The following is a 23,240-nucleotide window of genomic DNA, read 5'->3' as shown; positions in this document are numbered from 1 at the left end:
ACTCACTCAGGACTGGACTTGCAGCAAGCACAGCTCTATAGCCTTGCTCCTGGGTGTACTCGACACTCTCTACCACCCTTCAAGAGCAGGACATGGGCTTGGACTGCTTATAATCACAAAGCAAACAGAGACAATAGAACCCCCCAATATTTACATGAATTGGAGGGTAGGGTAGGATGGGGGTGGGGGTGACTCAGTAGGCTTGAATGCTTCAGGCTTTGATGTCACAAAAAGTAAATAAAGATAAAGGGTTGAACTGAAACCTCTTTGTACAACTACTTAAAGATCATAAAAAGAAAGACAACCCACATTGTAGGAAAGACTCAATGAATAAACAACAACAACAAAAAAACAAGCAAATAAATAAAATCAAAGACTTCAGACTAGCGTCTATAAACCTAGCTACTCAGGAGACTGAGATCTGAGGATCATGGTTTGAGGCCAGCCTGGGCAAGAAAGACCATGAGACTCTTAGCTCCAATTAACCACCAGGAAACAGAAAGAGGCATTGTGGCTCAAAGTGGGAGAGGGCTAGCCCTGACTGGAAAAAGCTCAGAGACAGTAAATAAAAATCAAAGATTTCTATGGAAGCAGGATCATCAATGTGGAAGACCTGCTTTTGGACAAAAAGGGCAAAATGTTGGGGCTGGGAAGGTGGCTCAGAGGTAGAGTGCTTACCTTGCATGCCTGAGGCCCTGGGTTCAATTCCTCAGCACCACATAAGCAAAAAGAAAAAAAAGCCGGAAGTGGTGCTGTGGCTCAAGTAGTAGAGCACTAGCCTTGAGCTGAAGAGCTGAGGGACAGCGCCCAGACCCCCAGAGTTCAGGCCCCAGGACCGGACCAAAAAAAAAAAAAAAGGCAAAATGTAGGTCACGTATCATCTTCAAAAGATACCTACTATTTTAGGTAATACCAGGAACGAGATTTTCACTAGCAAAAAGCCAGAAGTGGAGATATGGCTAAAGATGTGGCTACATTATCAACCTTGAACAAAAAAAGCCAAGCAAGAGTTCAAGGCCCTGAATTTAAGTACCAATACCAGCACAAAATAAAGAAAAAAATATAGAGGGAGGGAGGAAGGGAGGGAAGGAGAAGAGAGAGATAAAGGGATAAATATCCTTGAAATCCTGTAAGCCTCAGGATCAGCTGGTGCCTTTCCCCACAATACCAACTGCTTGTCCCTAAAGCATGGGAGATTTAATGACCAATTCACAACTCCATTACCTAAGAGCCCTCCTGCCTCCTCCCAGCCAGGTGCCAAGTAAATACCCTGCAGTGTTCTTGCAAGCAGATATCCTCTGTGCTCCCACAGGGAACATAACAGTCATGTGGCAGACATGACACCAAGGGATGCAAAAGCTACTTACACCAAGGGGGTGACTTACCCTTTTGTCTTTCCATCCTCTTCAGGATAATAGTCATTTGTGATTTTCCCAAACTTGGAAAAGATCTTGTGGATGACATTTTTGAGTTTCTCAAGTCGGTCTGGACCCACCTGAGGAACATTGTCTACTACAATCACAGAATCAATTCCATCTGCCTCCTGGGGCCGGTCTTTCAGTATGTCCCCGAGTAATTCTGTGGTGCAACAGGAGACACATGAATGCATTAGCTCAAAACATTGGACCCATTTCTAAGAAGAAACCATCATCCTAGGTTGCTTCAGAAATTAACTGCAAAAGAACCACAAAGACTCCAATGGTCACAATTCCTGTGATTTGATCATCAGCTTCTGGCAATAATGGAAGTCTTACAAAGAATAAAAGGGGCTTTAATATGCAAATGCAAACAAGGAAAACTTGAACAACATCTAATACCATATCTTCCAAAGATTCCTGGATATCAAAAGCTTTAAGGCAACATCTGGGGAAAATCCCATTCCAGTGTCAACTGCATAGGACCCTGAAGTCGGCTTTTTCACAGATCTTACCAAATAAACAAATATTTACATGCCTCACACATTCAAAGCACTTTTGTTTCAGTGAGTACAAATTACTAGAACTACTCAGGGAGGAGACAGAAGAGATAATTAATTAAAAGGAAGAGACGAGCAAGGAGAAGACACTGGTTTCGTCTACCATCCAGTTCCCAGACCCACTCTTGCTTTCTTGTGCGGGTGAAGAGCAGGTTTGTCACCAGAAAAGGGGCAAGGGTGGAGACCCTCTACCTCTGTAGGGTCCACAGCACTCACTGTGTGCCAGAACTGGCTAGAGCAACTAACTGAGCTCCGGGGAACTTTTGACTTCCCCTTACTGGGTCATTATAAGGATTATTCCAAAAGATTCAGAAGAGGGCTGAGAAGGTAGCTCAGTGGTAGAGTGCTTGCCTTGCATGCATGAGGCCATGGGGTCGATTCCTCAGCACCACATAAACAGAAAAAGCTGGAAGTGGTGCTGTGGCTCAAATGGTAGAGTGCTAGCCTTGAGCTGAAGACCTCAGGGACAGTGCCCAGGCCCAGAGTTCAGGCCCCAGGACCAACCGGCAAAACAAAGAATCAGAAGACAGAGCTGCAAAAGTAGAAGCCTGCCTGAAGGGGGCTCTTGCCCTCCAGCCCTTCCTATCACCCTGTAAGGACCTTCACTGGTCCTTATATACTATTCTGAGGCTCTCTCAGTCCCCCTGAGTCTCTTCATTAGTGATGGGCCATTAGTGAAAGGATTCAATCTTCATCCCCTCCCCTCCCCAGAGGCTTCCAGTGCCACTCCTCTAATCACGTGGTTGGTACCAGCAAAGCTATTTAGAAATCTATCACTCTGGAGGTCCCTAGGTTACTTGGAGGGTGCCAAGATCAAGGAGCTGAGAGCAAATACCAGATCCTATTACATATAGCATCACTACCATCTGGTTGGCAAACAAGTACAGAGAAGCAGAGGCAATTCAAAGTATGGGGACTAAAGATACTGAGTTCAGCAGCAGCAGTTTGTCTTTCCCAGTTGTACAGAAATAGCAAGGCACAGACTGGGAAGGTGGCTGAGTGGTAGAGCGCTTGCCTTGCATGCATGAGGCCCTGGGTTCGATTCCTCAGCACCACATAAGCAAAAAGAAAAAAGCCAGAAGTGGCGCTGTGGCTCAAGTGGTAGAGCACTAGCCTTGAGCTGAAGAGCTGAGGGACAGTGCCCAGGCCCAGAGTTCAGGCCCCATGACCAGACCCCCCCCCCCAAAAAAGGCACTTGCTAGTGATGCTGTGTGTTTTGATGAGCACCTGACAAGGCTGTTGGGAGGAAATGGTGAAGCTTGTGAAAGCTTAAGGACAGCTTGAAGGACAATCAAGATGGTAGTGTGCTATTTTATTTCTACAACTACACCATAAAAAGATGTGATGTGCTGCTGGATTCTGGTGGCTCATGCCTGTAATCCTAGCTACTCAGGAGGCTAAGATCTGAGGATCTCAGTTCAAAGCCAGGCAGGGCAGGAAATTGTGAGATTCTTATCTCCAATAAACTATTAGAAACCAGAAGTGGCGTTGTGGCTCAAGTGGTAGAGTGCTTGTCTTGAGTTGAAGAGGTGAGGGACAGTGCCCAAGCCCAGAGTTCAAGCCCCAGGACTGATTAAAAAAAAAAAAAAAACATGTCACATGTTTGTGTGTGTGTACATAGGTGTCCTGGAGCTTGAACTCAGAGCCTGAGGTCTGTCCTTGGGCATTTCTGCTCAAGGCTAATGTTCTACCACTTGAGCCACAGCTCTACTTCCAGCTTCTTGGTGGTTAAGTGGAGATAAGTTTCATGAACTTTCCTTCCCAGGCTAGCTTCAAATCTTGATCCTTAGATCTCAGGTGTGAGCCACCAGAGCCTAGCTATCACTTGCTTTTCTTTTGGGGGGGGAGGGGGGGTCAGTTGTGGGCTTGAACTCTGGGCTTGGGCACTGTCCCTGAGCTCTTCAGCTCAAGGTGAGCCACCTCTGGTTTTTTGCTGGTTAATTGGAGATAAGAGTCTTATGGACTTTCCTGCTCATGATCCTCAGATTTCAGCCTCCTGAGTAGCTAGGATTACAGGCACAAGCCACCAGTGCCTAACCTATCACTTGCTTTTAAAACATAAAACCTGGGCTGGGAATGTGGCTCAGTGGTAGACTGCTTTCCTATCATGCAGTTCGATTCCTCAGTACCATATAAACAGAAAAAGCTAGAAGTGGTGCTGTGGCTCAAGTGTCAGCCTCAAGCAAAAGAAGCTCAGGGACAGTGTCTAGGCCCTGAGTTCAAGCCTCATGACTGACAAAAATACCCCAGCATTCAACTTCCTTAAAATCAACTAATTTCCATTAAAATGGTCAGAGACAGTAAAACAGAAAAGTAGATGGTTTTAAGAAAGATAAAGGGGGAAAACAGTAACATACAAATGGTTCTGGAAAAGTATACTAGAGCTCTAGGAATAGTTGTGACTCAGTGGGCATTGTCTACTGCTGTTTTGAGATTTCTCAGGCCCATATGCATGTAAATAATAAAGTTCCAACACAGATAAAAACAAAAACAAAAACACCAGGGGCTGGGAAGGTGGCTCCGTGGTAGCGTGTTTGCCTTGCATACATGAGAGCCTGGGTTTGATTCCTAAGCACCACATAAGCAGAAAAAGCCGGAAGTGGTTCTGTGGCTCAAGTGGTAGTGCGCTAGCCTTCAGCTGAAGAGCTGAGGGACAGTAACCAGGCCCAGAGTTCAGGCCCCACAACCAGCAAAAAAACAAAAAACAAAAACACCAGCACAAGGGAGGTATAACAAACTCCATCTTTTAAATATCCACAAATGTAAGTCCTATCTCCAGTTAACAAAGGTGAACATTAGCCAGGCATTGGTGCCTCACACCTGTAATTCTAGCAATTCTGAGATCTGAGGATCATGACAGGAAAGTCCATGAGACTCTTATCTCCAATACCAGAAAACCATGGTGTCGCTGTGTCTCAAAATGGTAGCCTTGAGCAAAAGAGTTCAGGGACAGCACCCAGGCCCTGAGTTCAAGCCCTATGATAGACAAAACAAAACAAAGGGGCTGGGAAGGTGGCTCAGAGGTAGAGTGCTTGTCTTACATGCATGAGGCCCTGGGTTTGATTCCCCAGCATCTCATAAGCAGAAAAAGCTGGAAGTGGAGCAGTGGCTCAAGTGGTAGAGCCTTGAGCTGAGGGACAGTGCCCAGGCCCAGAGTTCAGGCCCCACAACCGGGAAAATAAAACAAGCCAAACCAAAAAAACAGGTGAACATTACTAGGAGCTGGGAAAGAAATATCCCTTTAAACCTGCCATCAAAGAACACCCAACTGATTAAACTACATTAGTAACATACCCAGATCAGACTACTGGGTAATTTTTTTAAAGCAACAGCTAAAGAAGGAGCCACACTTGGTTGCTTACACCTATAACCCCAGCTACTCAGGAAGCTGAGGTAGAAGGATTTCAAGTTCAAAGTCTGCCTGATCAACATATTGAACCTCATCTCAAAACTATGTGTGTGTTAGGGGCTGGGAAGGTGGCTCAGAGGTAGAGCGCTTGCCTTGCATGCCTGAGGCCCTGGGTTCGATTCCTCAGCACCACATAAGCAAAAAGAAAAAAAAGCAGGAAGTGGCACTGTGGCTCAAGTGGTAGAGCACTAGCCTTGAGCTGAAGAGCTGAGGGACAGTGCCCAGGCCCAGAGTTCAGGCCCCATGACCGGACCCCCCCCCCAAAAAAAACCCATGTGTGTGTATACATATATTTTCCTTTTATGAAGCCTCATGGAATTTTCTGTTCAGGCTGGACTGAATCCATAATCCTCTAGGTCCCAGTCTCCTGAGAGTAACTAAGATTACAGGCATGAGCAACTGGTGCCTGAGTTAAAAATATTTTAAAAGGGTGCTGGTAGCTCAGTGGTTAAGTGCATTCCTAGAATACTCAAAGCCCTTGGGATCAGTTCCCAATAACAGGGCAAGGGGGAAAAAATACTTGTCACTTATAATCAAGATGCACAAGTAGAAACCAGGAAAAAAGAAGAGAGGAAAAGGGGAGGCTTAGAATCACATTAGTGCTAGATATCCTCATTACAGGAACTGTAGTGAAATCCTTAGGTCTCCTTTAAAAGGCGTTCACCATACAATTAAGTAGCCTATTTGTTGAGCTACATTTGAACTTACAAGGCTCACAATAAAAAGTTCAGCTTGCATATGAACTGTAGATTCTTTCCCACAAGCTCAAAGCATCTAGCTATCCTTTAACAACTTGCTCACACCTAAGAAAGGAATAAAAGATGTAACTACAAAAAGACATCTTTTGAGACAGGATATAGCTATGTAGCCCAGATTGGCCTGGTGCTCCTGATCCTCCTGCCTCTACCACCCTGGACTGCTTCAAGTACCACTACTCCCAGGAGACACATTAAAAAAAAATACCTGGTGAGTCAAAGACACTGGTGTTAAAAATCCTGACCCCATGTTTGTCTGAACACACACCAAAGGCAGCAGAATCATTAAGGTGAAGGAAAACAGAGGAGGAGACAAGACAAGACAAGCTGCTGCTCCTAGATTCTGTCCATCTAGAAAAGAGCAGAGACACTGTGACTTCCCCACCTTTGTGGCCCAAAGGAAGTTGGTACCCTGAATTCCAGTTCTAGGACCAGCCACCTCCTGTCATCTTGGCCAACAATGCTCACATCAGGGACATGGGCTTCAGAGGACCCATAGCATTGCATACAGGGGGGGTATGACTTGTGTTCATATTGACATCCTAAATGTCGTACACCTCAATTCTATGAAAAATCCCCATTAACACCTGTGAGTTAGATGGGCTTACACATGTTTTAAAAAATCTGAATTGTAAATAATTGAAATTCAAACGAGCCTCAAAACCCAAACTTAGATTTTAAGTGGTATTTATCTGTCTCTCTCCCTGCCCCCCCCCTGCTTTGATGTTTAGTCAAGACATTTAAAAAAAAAAAGCCTGGTTGTGCACTCAGCCTGGGGAGTTAAAAAAGCTAAAGTTCAGGAGATCTATCAACAGAAGTCACTTTTGGAGGCATACTCCCAGAATGGAGGGCAGAAATTAATGCCTGTAAAGCCACCAAAATCTTGTATTTTCAAGGTCTGGAAAAAAAAAAAAAACAGCAAGGTTGTGATTTGGAAAAGCAATCTTCAATACAGGTATGATGGTCTGCCCTAGAGGAGGAAGCAGGCAGAAATCGACACAAACACAGAGACAGAAAAATAGGGGAAAAGAGAAGAAAGATGAGAATGTGACTGGCTTAGCCAGATTTCGCTGGAAAGACCCTTCTGTGCAAGAAGGGGACACGGTCATTCAGCTCTTCGAGATCTGTCCCTCCCTATTGTTTTGGCCAGCGATGGGGTCCTTGGGCGTCCACCTCTGCCCACAGCTGCTACACTTTATGCATACCTACCCCAGCTCCACCACGCCCCACGCTCCCCAAACGCCTGCTAGTGTACAAGCTTCCCGAATGACCTCTCCTGGCCCCTCTTTTTTGGAGGAAGAGACCAGAGGATCGGTTGAGGCAAACCCGAGCCCGCTCTGCCGCCCGGGGTGACTTCCACGACATCCTCGCCGTACTGCGGATCCTTCCTTTGGGTTCGGCCACACACACGCCCCTCACCTTCCTCGCTCACGTCGTCCACGAAGTCTTCGGGGTCGCTGAAGGAAGGCTCGTCCGCCTCGCCGTTCTCTATTGCCTGCGGCTCAGCCTCGGCCGCGCCGGCCTCGGGACCGCTCGCCTCCTCAGCCGACCCACTGGCTGGGCCATCGAGGGACTGTTCATCGGCCTGCTCCCCAGGACCATCGGCCTGAGCCGGAGCAAGGGTCTCGACCTTCGGGGCGGCCTCCTCGGGGGACCGCGGCGGGGGCGACCCGTCGGGGGCTGGCGCGTCTTCCTCCGCCCGCTCGGCCCTCACCTCGGCCTCCGACTCGGCCGCCGTCTCTTCGTCGGCGTCCGCAGTCACTGCCACCCCGGGTGAGCCAGACCCTGCCGACTCCTCCTCGGGAGGCGGCTCGGCTGCCGGCTGCTGCTGCCGCGTGGGCTCAGCCCGCTCCTCGGCCGCCTCGGGCGCCGCCACGTTCTCCGCGTCCTGCATGGGCCTCGCGCGGTCTCTCACTCGGGGCACCGCCGCCACCCGCCGTGCTTCCGACTCCCAGGATGCAACGCGCGCCGGCTAGCGCGAAGCCATGTGCGTGCGACTGGGGAAGGGCTGTACCAATATGCGGAGAGGGGGGAGACCCACGCCCTCAGTCCTCAGAATGAGCCCGAGGAAGTTCTTATGGAGGAAAGGATGTCTCATGACGGTCAACGGCACCGTATCCGGGATAAAGAAGTACTGGATTCGATCATGACTGTTTCCTTCCGGGCAGTGACTAGTTCACTGGAAGCCATCACCACCTCGTTTTCGTTAGCGAATGGTTCGGGCCAAAATGGCAGCCGCTGCTTTCCCTCTCCCAGCGGGCGCTGCGGGGAGAGGGTTGAACTATTTGAGGCCCTTCCAGGCAGGCTTCAAAAGTAATTTTCATGTACGGAATTGGATGAAGACAAGGTGGAGGTAAAAGTCAAGTACCACAGAAAGCTGGAAGTTCAACAGGTGGCTCTGATTATGCTGTCTTCACCTTTAAAGGACACCAATTGACTTACACTCCCCCCCTTTACGTGTCTGTGTTTAGACTCGTCCACTGACGAGGCCAAAGAACGGAAGAGTCCAACACTCGCGGGGAATTCGTAGCGAGCCACAGTGAGCAGCGCACCGACGACGACGACTGCACGGTGCAACTCAAAATCGTAAGCCAGGGACTTCAGCCACTCCTCCCATGGCAACCGTAAGCCTCCCTCGCTCGGTTCTGACGGCCACTCCAGTATGGTACAGTCCCCGAGACCGCGCCCTCACCGGCGGGAGAGCTCGGGCGCGTGACGCGCGGAGGCGGGGCCTGCGGGTTCTGCCTGGAGTCCACGTTACACTTTGTCGTGAGGGTGTGTGTGTGTGTGTGTGTGTGTGTGTGTGTTGTTTCGATCATCTTATAAAAACGTTGTCTTGAGGGGTGTATGTGTGTTGTTTCGATCATGGGTGTATGTGTGTTGTTTCGATCATCTTATAAAAACGTTGTCGTGAGGTGTGTGTGTGTGTGTGTGTTGTTTCGATCATCTTATAAAAACATTGTCTTGAGGGGTGTGTGTGTGTGGTTTCGATCATCTTATAAAAACGACCAGCCATGGAAGTGGAGCCGTGTGGTTCTAGTGCTATACTTCCGCAGAAAAAAGCCAAGCGAGCCTGGCCCCGGTGGCTCACACCTGTAATCCGAGCTACTCTGGAGACTGAGATCTGAGGATCGCGGTTCAAAGCCAGACTGGCCAGGAAAGTCCCTGAGACACTTATCTCCAATAAACCACCAGAAAACCAGAGGTGGCTCAAGTGGTGGAGTGCTCTTCTTGAGCTGAAGAGCTGTGGGACATCAACCAGGGCTTAGAGTTCAAGTGTAAACATTATGCCCACTTTTGGTCCTCAACTTCACCCAGACCTGCTGGCCCCTCCCTCTTTCCACCCAGACTCACCTGAACTTCCATCTACCTCACTTCCTATCCCCCAGACCCTGCTGCTACTTACATAGAGGCTGCCATGCGCTCTCTCTCTCTCTCTGGGGCAAATATGGCTCCTCTAATAAACCTTCTAATAATCTTTCTCCTGTGCCTGTCTGCCTCCACATGGTTCCCTGGGATGGATGTGACGGATCCTTTCATTAGGCCCCACCACCGACCAAAAAAAAAAAAAAAAAAGAAAGAAAGAGAAGAAAGATTGAGAATACAGTACATCTAGTTTTGTCAGGTTGGGCCCTTGAGTACCAAAAACAAATGGACTGGCTGACAGACCAGAGGTTGACAATCCTAGTTCTGAGATTTAAGACCAGAGGTTGACAGTCCTAGTTCTGAGATTTAGACTTAACAGTTCCAGGCTCCTGGGCCAGGATGAAGCAAGTAGAAGGTTTATTGAGCTAGGCTTCGATTGCCCATGGCTAGGCACGAACACCTATTGTAACCCTCTGCCTTTAGCAGTAGACGTTTGGAATCTCAGCCCTTAGATCTTGGCAGCTCCAGGATACTTCCAGGTGTTTGGCTGAATCTGCCATCTCCTCTGGATACCCTCTGAAATTGTCATGGTGCTGCCTGCTCTATTGCCACTACTATTGCTACCTCTGCTATACCCAGTCATATTACTAGCTCTACTGCTTTACTCACCATAAAAATCAAAAGTGTGGGCTGGGAAGGTGGCTCAGTGGTAGAATGCTTGTCTTGCATGCATGAGGCCCTGGGTTCGATTCCTCAGCACCACATAAGCAAAAAGAAAAAAGCTGGAAGTGGCGCTTTGGCTCAAGTGGTAGAGTGCTAGCCTTGAGCTGAAGAGCTCAGAGACAGTGCCCAGGTCCAGAGTTCCAGCCCCACGACCGGCCCCCCCCCAAAAAAAAAAAAAAAAAAGATCAAAAGCGTAGGCTAGCAAAGACAATGGAAGGAATTTTTTTTTTTTTTGGTCATGGGGCCTGAACTCAGCCTGGGCACTGTCCCTCAGATATTCAGCTCAAGGCTAGCACTCTACCACTTGAGCCACAGTGCCACTTCTGGTTTTCTGAGTGGTTTATTGGAGATGAGACTTTTCCTGAACAGGCTGGCTTTGAACCAGGATCCTCAGATCTCAGCCTCCTGAGTAGCTAGGATTATAGGCCTGAGCCACCAGTGAGGGGCCGGAAGGAACCCTTTTGTTCTACATAATGTGATAACACCAGGGGGCAGCACAGAAAGGCATCTGAGGGTTGATCTGAAAAGACCAGAACTGGCCTGCTTTTGCAGCCAGGAAGGGGGTGTGACAAGGATGTTTACACCAATTGCAATATCCTTCATTTGCATATTTCACCAATTATAGGACAGCTCTTCATGCAAATTAAAGAACTATATTTTCGACAATCAAAAGCCTTCTGCTGGGGCACAAAGGGAAGTGCTCCCCCTCTGGCCTGCCCTGGGTGAAAATGGCTGCTAGAGTTCACTGATGCCCCTTATGGTAGAAAATCTGACACAAGCTGTTTGAAAGCTCTGGCTGGGGCAGTGCCTTCTGCAACTGGAACTGTGCTTTGGGATGTTTTATATGGGCTGTCTTTGAACACAATTCCACCTAAGCAAGTAGATCTGGATCTTAGCCTCCTAAGTAGCTAGGATTGCAGGTAAGAGCCACTGGCTACCATTTAAGTAGATTGCTTTAGAGTATTTTCAGCTGTAGTTCAGTGAAAAGTCTTGCATTTGTTCCTATGAAATATAACTAGAAGGGAAATTCTGGGTCATAAAATAGCTTTATTAGAGAATATATATATATATATATTTGAATTTATTAGACATTAACAAGCTCTTCTCCACAGTTATCTACAAAGTATTACCTTCCTTCCAGCTATGTAGGAATATTCTGATTTCTTCTTATCTTGTACTGTGGCATTTTGTGGTTGTTTGAATTTGCATTACTCTGATGTAAGTAGATGTTTTACTTAAGCAGAAAATGAAATTATGAAAAGCATTTAGGATCTCCTAGAGAGCTGGAACACCAGGCTCCCAGAGATGCAGATGGAAGAGTGCTTGTTGAGGCAGACATTGTCCTCCTGCCAAATACCCTGCGCTGCAGGGAACAGAGCTGGAGAGATGTGCATGCCATCCACATCCACAAAGCTGCCCTGAGCTTTAGTCACACCCGAGTGTTCTGGGTGGGGGTAAGGGGGAAGGAACATCTGCCATTTTCATAGACAGTGGGAAGAGTCTGTTCCCCATAGGATGGCAATTCCTCAAACAAACCCTCAGGTGAGGAATGGCAGACAGTGCTAAAATTGTGCACTACTTTGAGTTGTTGTCTTAGTCTATCTCTAGATAATCTGTATCTAATCATCTAATTTACATATATATCTGTATTTGGTGGTACTGGGGTTTGAACTCAAGGTCTTGTGCTTGTCAAGCAGGTGTTCTACTTAGCCATACCCCCAATCTCTTATTGTTCATCTAAATAAGGTTATTGGCCACTGAAATCCCCTCCCTCCCTATTTTTTTTGTTTGTTAGGGCCTGGGCACTGTCCTTGAGCCTCTTTGTGCTCAAGGCTAGCACTACCACTTGAGCCACAGCACTACTTTCAGTTTTTGAGTGGTTAATTGGAGACACAAAAATCTCACGGGGACTTTTCTGCTCTAGCTGGCTTTGAACCTCGATCCTCAGATCTCAGCCTCCTGAATGGCTAGGATTACAATCGTGAGCCACCAGCACCCAGCTCCCCCACCCCTTTTAAAAAAATATTTTATTTTGTGCAAGTACCAGGGCTTGCACTCCAGGCATTGTGTTCTTACTCAAGCTTTTTTGGTTATAGATTGTACTTTACTACTTGATTGTACTTTACTACTTGAGCCATGCCTCCAGTCCAGCTTTTTTCTGGTTAATCAGAGATGGAGTCATAAACACTTTTTTGCCTGGGCTGGCCTACAATTATGATCCTCAGAGCTCCTAGGTAGCTAGGATTTTAGGTGTGAGCCATTAGTGCCCAGTGTGTGCTTCTTTTTAGTGGTCCAACTTTCTCATATTTAAATATATGAGTTATTTGTAAATCCTGGCTTCTAATTGCTAAATTTATCTATTAAAATATATTCTCTCAGTGTGTGATATGTCTTTTCCTTTTGTTCTGCTGTTTTTGTCATACATTCCTGTCATACTATATGACAAAATTGTCTATATTTATAGTATTAGAGCTGGGTGCTAGTGGCTCAGGCTTGTAATCCTAGCCATTCAGGAGGATGAGATCTGAGAATTGAGATTCAAAGCCAACTTTGGCAGGAAAGTCTGTGAGATTTTTATCTTTAATTAACCACCAAAAAGCCAGCAGTGGAGCTGTGGCTCAAGTGTAGAGAGCTAGCCTTGAGCACAAAAGTTCAGGGACAATGCCCAAGCCCTGAGATCAAACCCCAGGACTGGAACAACAGCAAAAACTTAGTTGGAACACAGCAACACTCAACATGTGGAAATCAATCAGTGTAATATAGCATACAAACAGGATGAAGATGGCAAATCACAGGATTACTTCAATGAATGAAAAAGCCATTGACAATATACTTTTATGATAAAAGCTCAAAATAAAGGATATACCTGCACTTAATAAAGACTATCCAGGACATACCTAGAGCCAATGTGTCTCCAGCTGCTTTCTCTCCAGGATGGCAAATGAATGATTTTGACAGGGACCTTTTGCCTTAAGAGCCCAAAGTATTTACCAGTTCACCCTTGGCAAAGCAAGTTTGCTAGGTGCTGGTGGCTCATGCCTACAGTCGCAGTTACTCAGGAAGCTGAGATCTGGAATATCATCATTTGAAGTCAGCCTGGGCAGAAAAGTCCATGAGACTTTTTGTTTGTTTGTTTTTATTTTTACTAGTCCTGGGGCATGATCTCAAGGCCTGGGCACTGTCTCTGAGCTGCTTCTTTTTTTTGTTTTTGTTTTTTTTTGGTTGGTCGTGGGGCTTGAACTCTGGGCTTGGGCGCTGTCCCTCAGCTCTTCAGCTCAAGGCGAGCGCTCTACCACTTGAGATACAGTGCCACTTCCGGTTTTCTGGTGGTTTATTGGAGATAAGAGTCTCACGGTCTCTCCTGCCCCAGCTGGCTTTGAACCGTGATCCTCAGATCTCAGCCTCCTGAGTAGCTAGGATTACAGGCGTGAGCCACAGTGCCACCTCTGTTTTTTTAGTGGTCTATTGGAGATAAGAGTCTCAAGGACTTTCCTGCTGGGCTGGCTTTGAACCTGATCCTCAGATCTCAGCCTCCTGAGTAGCTAGGATTACAGGTGTAAGCCACTGGTGCCCGGCTTCTCTGAGCTTCTTTTGCTCAAGGCTAGCACTCTACCACTTGAGCCACAGCACCACTTCTAGCTTTTTCTGTTTATGTGGTACTGAGGAATGGAACCCAGGGCTCTGTGCATGTGAGGCAAGCACTCTGTCACTAAGCCATATTCCCAGCCCATGAGACTATTATCTCTAATTAACCACCCCCAAACTGGAAGTGGAATTGTGACTCAAAGTGGTAGAGCGCTAGCTTTAAGCAAAAGAGCTCAAGGACAGTGCCCAGGCCCTGAGCTTAAACCCCACAACTCATCTCCCCCACAAATAAATAAATAAATACATACACACACACACACACACACACACACACACACACACACACAAGCTTAAACTGGGCACCATTGGTACATGCCTGTAATCCTAGACACTCAGGTGGCTGAGATTTGAGAATCATGATTTGAAGCCAGCCTGGGCAGAAAAGTCCATGAAACTCTTTATTTAACCACACACACACAAAGCCAGAAGTGGAGTTATGGTTCAACTTGTAGAGTGCAAGCCTTGAGCAAAAAAGCTCAGGGACAGCACCTAGGCCTTGAGCTCAATTCCCAGGATTGGCACACAAACACACAAAATGCCCTCCACATCTATAACTGCTGTGAGTATAGATTTCTTTTACCACATGCTTTCTTCTTTTCCAAACATAGTATAGTCTTGCTTATTGTAGAATTTTATATAAATCAAAGCATGTATTTATTTAATGTCTGGCTTTCTCTCCTCTAGATGATTCTGAGATATCTCCTTAGTGCTGCCGAGGGTCCCCATGACATGAATATATAACCATTTGTTTATCCATTTGGTTGTTAATGAACATTAGGAGGCTTTCCAGTTTTTTGGCTGTTGTAACAGTTGCTCACGCTACCTCCTGCAAGTCTTTTCTGTAAATTAAATATGTTTTTCTTTCTCTTGGGGAACAAATCTGTAAGAGTAGAATCCTTGGCTCGTAGGGTGAGCATATGTTTACCTTTATTGCACTCTGCCAAACATTCTCCCAAATGAATTGCAGAATTTACATTTCCAACAGCACTGCGTGAGGATTCTTTCTTTCTCTTTCTCTCTCCTTCCTTCCTCCCTTCCCTCCTTCCTTCCTCTTTCACTTTTTTCTTTCTTTTGTTCTCTCTCCTTCCCTCCCACACTTCCTCTCTCTCTCTTTAATAGTTTCCACTAACTCTGGCTAGGCATCACAGGACTGACATACTCCTACCTTTACCTTCCTTGTAGTTGGGACCCATAAGTGTGAGCTACCACACCTGGCCTTAAGTACTAGAATTCTGATTGATTTACACTTTTCACATCCTTGTCCAACAGCCTTCCCTTCCCTTCCCACTTTCCCTCCCTCGTTCCCTTCTTCCCTCCTTTATTTCCCTCCCTCCCTTCCTCCCCACTCCCGTTTTGGTACCAGTCCTGGGGCCTGGACTTAGGGCCTGGATATTGTCCCTTAGCTTTTTCACTTAAGGCTGGTGTTCCACCACTTGAGCCACAGCACCATGTCTGGCTTTTTGCTGGTTAATTGGAGATCAGAGTCTCATAGACTTTCCTGCTCAGGCTTGGCTTTGAACCACAATTCCTCAGATGCCTCTTAAGTGGCTAGAATTATAGGTATGAGTCACCGGTGCCTGGCTAGTCTTTTTGTTCTTTTTTATTTTTTGGTGCCAGTACTGAGGCTTGTGTTCTCCCTTGGTTATTTTCTTTCTTTTTCCTTTTTTGCTCAAGGCTGGAACTTTACTATTTGAACCATGACTCTAGTTAATCTTTCTGCAGGTTTATTGGAAATAAGAGTCTCTTGGATTTGTCTCTTCTTGTTGACTTCCCACCATGATCCTCAGATCTCAGTCCCCTGAGTAGCAAGGACTACATGTGTGAGCCACTGGCACCCAGCTCTACCTCTACCTTCTGAGTAGCTGGGATTACAGCTGGGAACTACCATGCTATATAGCTCTAATGTTCTATACTAAAAGTCCTGCCGGTGTGCCTAAATTGGGTAGATACCATCTTCCTGAATGGAAAGCAATAAACTTGACTCCATAAATGGCTGCACAGTCATTATGGAAGTGGATTCTTCCTTCCTTCCTTTCTTTTTTTTTTGTTGGTCATGGGGCTTGAACTCTGGACCTGAGCGCTGTCCCTCAGCTCTTCAGCTCAAGGCAAGCATTCTACCACTTGAGCCACAGCACCACTTCCAGTTTTCTGGTGATTTATTGGAGAAAAGAGTTTCATGGAGTTTCCTACCAGGGCTGCTTTGAACCAGGATCCTCAGATCTCAGCCTCCTGAGGTGTGAGCCTGGTACATGGCTGGAAGTGGATCCTTTCTAGGAAGCAAAATGTTAAAAAACAATTCTTTGAAATATTTTCTGAATGAAACAGGAATCTTATTCTTCAGAAAGGATCTGCACATGGCTGATATATTTAGTTAGATTTCAGAAGAACTGGGCTGGGAAGGTGGCTCAGTGGTAGAGTGCTTGCCTTGAATGCATGAGGCCCTGGGTTCGATTCCTTAGCACCACAAAAAAAAGAGTTCAGAAGAACTCCCTGTGTTTGATATCTGGACTAAATTCCCTCTTGGAGGTGTTCTGGATTAGAACACCTTCCAGCAGCAGCACCAGATTCCTTGTGTGTGCCAGAAGGATTGTCTTGTTCTGCTTCTCTGTTCATACACTGGGGACTTTTGGAAGCAGAGGTGTGAGTGCTATCCCTGAATTGCCTCCCTCATCTTCCACTTGCACCAGCATTTGGTAGCTAGTATGCTCAGGAAATGTTCTTTCCGGAAACAAGAGAGGGTGGAAGTAGAGGGCAGAGATCCAAGAAAGTGAGAAGGCTGTGATGTACTGGAGACAAAAAAGGGCAGTCCAGCTGGGCACCGGTGGCTCACGCCTGTAATCCTATCTACTCAGGAGGCTGAGATCTGAGGATTGAGGTTCGAAGCCATCATGGTCAGGAAAGTCCGTGAGACTCTTATCTCCAGTTAACCACCAGAAAACCAGAAGTGGTGCTGTGGACCAAGTGGTTGGGTGCTCACTTTGAGCTGAAGAGCTGAGGGAGAATACCCAGACCCACAGTTCAAGCCCCACAACTGACAAAAAACAAAACAAAACAAAACTGCAGTCTCCTGAGGAGTTGCATGGAGTTGCTGGGACTGAAGGGCCAAGGGTCCTGACCACCCTTACACCCAAGAGCTATATCACCAGTTACTATAGGAGCCAAGGATCCCAGCACCACAGGAGCTGGAACACTAGTAGGTACTGTCTACTGCTGCCACTCACTGCTGCTAGAAGTTGGGCTTAAGGAGTTACTAAGGGCTGGGGCTGCTAGTGGTTAAAGTTCAGACCAATCAACCTCTAGCCTGAGTGCCTACAGCCCTAAGTCTCTGGCTTATGGACAGCAGGCCACTCACTCTAGGCCATGGGGCTGTGAGCCTCTAGGCCTGTCAGTCCTGACCCTGGATCCAGGGGATTGCAGCCCTTGGAAGAACATTTCCTAACCTCAGAATTTCTATGAGGGAGAGCAGAGGGGCCCTGTTTGTTTATAATCACTCCTGGCAGATAATTGAATGTTCCTCAGGTTATCAGAAAGTACAATCAAGATCCAGGGCCAGTGGGTGCTGGTGGCTCATGCCTATAATCCTAGCTACTCAGGAGGCTGAGATTTGAGGATAATGGTTTAAAGCCAGCCCAGGCAGGAAAGTCCATGAGACTCTTATTTCCAATTAACCACCAGAAAACAGGAAGTGGCACTGTGGCTGAAATGTTAGAGCGCTCACTTTGAGCTAAAAAGCTGAGGGACAGCACCCAGGCCTAGAGTTCAAGCCCCACGACCGACAAAAAAAAAAGATCCAGAGCCAGTGAATTACAGGCAATCTGACTATATCAGAGGTGTTAATAAGTTTAATATATTCTATTGTTCTGAAAAAGTGAGTATTTTCTTTTCTTTCTTTTTTTTTTTTTTTGGTGTTGTCTATAGGGTTTGGACTCAAGTCCTGGGTGCTGTCCCTGAGCCTCTTTGTGCTCAAGGCTAACTCTACCACTTGAGCCATGACCATGACGCCACTTTTGGTTTTTGAGTTGTTCATTGGAGATAAGAGTCTCATGGGGACTTTTCCACCCAGGCTGGCTTCAAACCCTGATCCTCAACTCTCTGATCCTCAACTCTCAGCCTCCTGTGTAGCTAGGATTACAGGCATGAGCCTGTAAGAAAGCGCCTGGCTTTTCTTTTTTAATTAGATTTATTTTTAAAATTTTCCTTAAATAGTTGTACAAAACGTGTTCCAGTTCAACATGTCAGTTGGCCCATTTTATACTTTCATAATGCTTGGCAATTTTTAGACTTCAATGAACTGAAAAATTGAATAAGAAGCTTGTAATCTTTGGGTGGCAAAGATACATGCCACATAATACCAGGAAGTTAGCAATGTGTGTGTGGAGCCAGGGAAATGCTGAGTGTATCATTTGGCAGCAGCAACAGCTGAAAGGAAGCCTGGGATTGGGGGGGGGGTGGGGGAAAGGAAGTGGCCATCAGATGAGGCAGAAGGTTACAGGATGCTGTGGCCTCCACTGTGACTTGGGAAAGCCAAGTAGTCCATTTGTAGAACAGCATGTCCTAGACTAGTTTATGACATAATAGTACTGTTTTTTATGCTTGCTGGGGTGATGGGTGTCCTTTTGTGCTGGGACAATAAGGTGTCTCAAGTATGGAGAAAGAATGTTAAAGACTAAAACTCAAACTTTAGAAATACTTACATTGCAGAGAGTGTCTGGAGCCTGTAATCCTACAGTGGAGATATGAGGATTGAAATTGGAGGTCAGCCTGGAAAAAGAAAATGGTCTTGCTGGGCACCAGTGGCTCATGCCTGTAATCCTAGCTACTCAGGAGGCTGAGATCTGAAGATCACAGTTCAAAGCCATCCAGGGCAGGAAAGTCCATGAGACTCTTATCTCCAATTAACCACCAGAAAACCAGAGCTCAAGTGGTAGAGTGCTCCCTTTGAGCTGAAGAGCTGAGGGTCAGCCCCAGGACCAAAAACAAACAAAAAACAAAACCCCTCCAACTAGTGGCTGGGTGTGGTAGTGTATGCCTGTCATTCCCAGCTGCTGGAGGAAGCACAGGTAGGTGCATTGTCCAGACCCATTTGGACATAAAGCTAGACACTACCTTGGAAATGTGGCTCAAGTGGTAGAGTGCCTACTAGAACTCAGCCAGGTATGTCGTAAGCACCTGGCTCTGAGTTCAGTCTTTGTTATGGCCAGTATGAACCATTACCAAACTAGAATGTGATCCCATCTTCTCTTAATTCTACTGAGATGATTAGGAACCTCTTCAACATAGTAGTTTGCAGTTGTTTGACGATTTCTGCCGTCCTGTTCAAGTCCTCCATGCGTCAGTCCTCAGACACTGCCTCTAAGTGATCCTCCCACAGCCTCGCACCTCTTTGAGAATAACGGAGACCCCGCTGTCTGGCCAGGAACTGGCGTGCCTTTTCCTGTATCACACCTTGCCCAGGGCCTGCCTGGCCTTTGGGTAATGGCAAGCGGAGCTGGGGCACATCAGTGAGTGGATGCAGGATGCGGTGTGTGGCTGAGCTGGGTGGGTGAGTGAGCTAATGTCTGGATGCGTCAGAGTGGGAGGTGGTGGGTGCATGGGGAAGAAAGTGAGTAAAGTGGCTCCGACCCAGGGGGTGACCGAGCCATCCAGGAGTGGGCTGAGAAGCGCGCCTCAACGCGGCGCTGGCCCCAACCAGGACAATTTCTCAGGAGTCCCGCTGGCACAGATGCAGGAGGGGAAGCCCTGGCCTGACCAGAGCCACGTGGCCGGGGCGGGGCAGGGCGGGGCCAGGGCGAACGGAGAGGGAGGGGTCTGGGAGGATGTGGGCGTGCCCGAACTGCGCCTGGGCGTCGCAGGGCATGACGAAGACCAGTGTGGGCGTGGCTAGCCGGACTCCGGGCTGGAGTGGGCGGGGCTATGCCGGACCCGGGCTGGCGTGGGTGGGGCTGGCCGGCGGGAGCGGGAGGAAGTCACGTGAGCGCGCGGGCTCACATGACTGGCCGTGCGATGGACCCGCTGCCCGCCGCGGCAGTCCCGGCGGCGGCTGAGGTGGAGGCTGACGAGGAGGCGGATCCCCCAGCGACAGGTACGGCGGGTGGAGGCCGGGACGGTCCTAGGCTTGTGTCCTGGTAGGCCCTGGCCTGGCGGAGCCGAAGGCGACACTCAGGGCCCTTCCTGCCCTGCGTCTTGCGCCCCCAACCCCTTCCCGCCCTGGGGAGCCGGGCGCGGCCGTAGCGGGGACCACCTGTCCGGGCCACACCTGGCCTGCTCAAAGGACTTCGTGAAGAGGGACTGCCCCCTTCCCCGTGCCTGAGAGGTGCTGCGTCCGGGGACTTCAGCGCTTGGGTTGGTGCGTGGCCTTGGGGACCTGCGACCTGGGACCCGGGATTTCTTCAGGGAGCTTGCGGACGAGCAGCTGGCGTTTCTTCAGAAGCTTGTGTTAATGTGTGAGCGTGCCCCAAGCCAGGATGCCGCTTGCCCGGAGGTTTAAACGTTCCTTTCCGTGGGCGCACGTGCTAGTGGCTGCTGGTGACTGGGATGGTCTAGCCGATTCTGGCCAGGTGTCACCGAGGAGGTGATGGTCCAGGTGACTTCTGGAGGGATGGGAGAGAGACCGGTTCCTCCCTGAAAGGCAGGGCCAGTGGCCGTTACCTGCCAGGGCAGGGAGGACATGGTTACAGTTGGGTGGCATAGGCAGAACGTTTCTCCATGATTGAGCTTTAGTTCTATTTTTTCCCTCCCTCTCTCTTCCTTGTGACTTTGTAAGGGGAGCCTGTGACAGTACCTGTTAGGTAGAACATTGGGTTGGAGCTGGGTAGGGGCCCACTCCTGTCTGACTGGACTCTTTGGGGCCACTTGCAAATGGGAGAGGCTGTGACTGTACCTGGGGCTGCTACTTCTCAGCTTGTAAGAGTGGCCCAAGCAGGTGGTGGCCTAGGAATTTCTTGGTAAATACAAAGACTACTCTAAATACTGTAGACTTTCATATAGGACTCACCCATGGCTGCCATGAGTCCTGGTTGGTGTTTTAAGCCTGTAAATCCTAGCTACTCTGGAGGTTGAAAGCTGAGAATCGCCAGCCCAGCAGAGGTAAGAGTCTCATGGACTTTCCTGCCCGCCAGATTTCAAGCAGTGATCGTCAATCTCTTGTGTAGGTAGGATTACATTCGAAGAGATTCTTATCTCCAGTTAACCAGCAAAAAACTAGAAGTGGAGCTATGGTTCAAATAGTAGAGAACTATCCTTTAAAGAAACAGTTAAGGGGGGCTGGGAAGGTGGATCAGTGGTAGAGCACTTGCCTTGCATGCATGAGGCCCTGGGTTTGATTCCTCAATACCACATCAGCAAAAAGAAAAAAAGCTGGAAGTGGCGCTGTGGCTCAAGTGGTAGAGTGCTAGCCTTGAGCTGAAGAGTTGAGGGACAGCGCCCAGGCCCAGAGTTCAGGCCCCACGACTGGACCCCCCCCCAACAAAAAGAAAAGAAAAGAAAAAGAAACAGCTAAGGGACAGTGCCCAGGTCCTGAGTTCAAGTCTCAGTCCTACTATACATAAATAAGATGTGGCTGCCACATAAGGCTGTGATTTATGGAGACTAGCTCTGGGCTGTTGGGGACCTGCCCTTTCTTTGACTTTGCCAGGAATTCCCATAGGTAGCTGGTCTTCCTTGGGGGCAGTGGTGATTTTTACCAGGAGGGCTAATTTTCCCCCAGCCATGTGGCCTTGGACAATTTACACAGCATTCTTATAAATGCATGAGTCTAAAATGTTGGGTTTATCAGAGGTGAGCAATTCAATCAGTGGGTACTAGGGGTGTGTGTGTGTGTTGGTGGGAACCTTGGTTGCGTGGGCTAGGGTCAGAAAATGAATTACATCAAGAGATAAGAAATGTCTGTGTCATATCTTTTTGACTTCTTGAAGGAACAATGTGGGTCATGGATATATGACTACTTTGTCTTCTTGTCTACACAGCCTAAGCTGCCTGTAGTACTCTGTATAGGCACTGTGAGGTCTGTCTTCTAAGTTCCTTTGGGATTGCTATAAAAAGTTGTGCTCATTGTTAAATGGAGTTTGTATTATGTTTGGATTAGTTGACATTTAGGCTGTGACTGTGATGGTAACTCCATAAAACTTAACTTTCAGTTACAGGACACTTGGACAAACCCCGTGTTTGAAGAAATCTGGAATGTTAAAGATCAAGTAAAAGTCCCAGCATGTTGAGTATCAGTTTGCATATTTGCATATTAATACTCAGAAATATGTGTTTCTGGATTATCTTGGTGGAACACATCTGTAATTCCAGCACATTTTTGTATGTGCAGTACTGGGGCTTTAACTCAGGGACAAGGTGTGGTCTCTTAGCTTTTTTTTTTTTTCCTTAAGACTAGTTCTTTACCACTTGAACCACAGCTCCACTTCTAGTTTTGGCTTAATCCCAGCACTTGGGAGGTTAAGGTAGAAGGATCGGGATTTCTAGACTAGTCTGGGCTACATAGTGAGACAGTATCTTAAACTTCCACAAAAAAAATAAAAAAGGGCTGAATGTATGGCTCAAGTGGAAGAATGTCTGCCTAGAAAGTAGGAGACTGAGTTTGAACTACAATACCACTAACAAAAGAAAAGGAACAAAAAAAAAAGAGAAAGGAGAAAATACCCTGTGTGCATGTGCTCTGCTTCTCCTTAGCATACTGAATCGTCCTCCGTTGCTGCAGCAGAAAATTACATTTAGTGGCTTAAACAATACAAAATTATCAGCTTATGGGGCTGGAGGTCAGTCCAAGTTTCCTCAAGCTAAAGTGGGGGTGTCAGCAGTCTTGGGAGGCTCTGGCAACGATTGTCTTCTGGCCTTCCAGCTTTTAGAGGCTTCCATTCCTGGCTCCTGCTGTATTGGCCTAGGCTCGTTGGCCCTGCCTCTGCTTCTCTTCCTGTCTCCTCTTCCACTTTCCTTTTTTTTTCAGCTCAGTCTTGTACAAGTGTTCTGCTACTTAGGCCATGCCCCCAGTCCTTTGGCTTTGGTTTGTTTTTCAGATATGGTTTTGTTTTTTGCTCAGGCCAGCCTTGGACCTTAATCCTCCTGTTTCTACTTCCTGAGTAGCTGGGGCCACTGGTATGTGCTATCAAATACACCTGGTTTGTTTTTTGAGAACAGGTTTCAATAATTTTATTAATACCAAGTGCCAGTGGTTCATACCTGTAATTGTAGCTACTCAGGAGGCTGAGATATGAGGTTCAAGATTTGAGATGAGTGGGCTGGGAAGGTGGCTCAGTGGTAGAGTGCTTGCCTTGCATGCCTGAGGCCCTGGGTTCGATTCCTCAGCACCACATAAGCAAAAAGAAAAAAAGCCGGAAGTGGCACTGTGGCTCAAGTGGTAGAG

The 23,240-nt window shown here is 47.5% G+C and overlaps 2 protein-coding genes across 4 annotated transcripts in view; one reads left to right on the top strand and one right to left on the bottom strand.

The window, feature by feature from the left end:
* Eif3b (eukaryotic translation initiation factor 3, subunit B) overlaps positions 1-8,087 on the bottom strand; it is a 41,107-nt gene extending 33,020 nt beyond the window's left edge. Inside the window, exons 1-2 of the mRNA XM_013023510.1 lie at positions 7,559-8,087; positions 1,386-1,578 (exon numbers count right to left, since the gene is read on the bottom strand). Coding sequence (XP_012878964.1) covers positions 1,386-1,578; positions 7,559-8,033 — 668 coding nt within the window. The 5' untranslated portion in view covers positions 8,034-8,087. The remainder of the gene's footprint in view (positions 1-1,385; positions 1,579-7,558) is intronic.
* A 577-nt stretch (positions 8,088-8,664) lies between these two features.
* Positions 8,665-23,240, top strand: part of Snx8 (sorting nexin 8) — a 48,920-nt gene continuing 34,344 nt past the window's right edge. The window contains exon 1 of one of the 3 annotated variants that reach the window (XM_013023541.1): positions 8,665-8,763. Coding sequence is in view for 1 of the 3 variants with exons in the window: in XM_013023540.1 (XP_012878994.1) it covers positions 19,862-19,955 (94 nt within the window). In the remaining 2 variants the exon portion in view is untranslated. Of the gene's footprint in view, positions 8,764-19,861; positions 19,956-23,240 lie in introns of those variants that run through there. The other 2 variants (XM_013023542.1, XM_013023540.1) reach the window with 2 other exon arrangements.

This window comes from Dipodomys ordii, unplaced genomic scaffold (assembly GCF_000151885.1).
Source record: "Dipodomys ordii isolate 6190 unplaced genomic scaffold, Dord_2.0 Scaffold68, whole genome shotgun sequence".
NCBI lineage: Eukaryota > Metazoa > Chordata > Mammalia > Rodentia > Heteromyidae > Dipodomys > Dipodomys ordii.
This window is presented reverse-complemented; position numbering and strand designations above follow the sequence as displayed.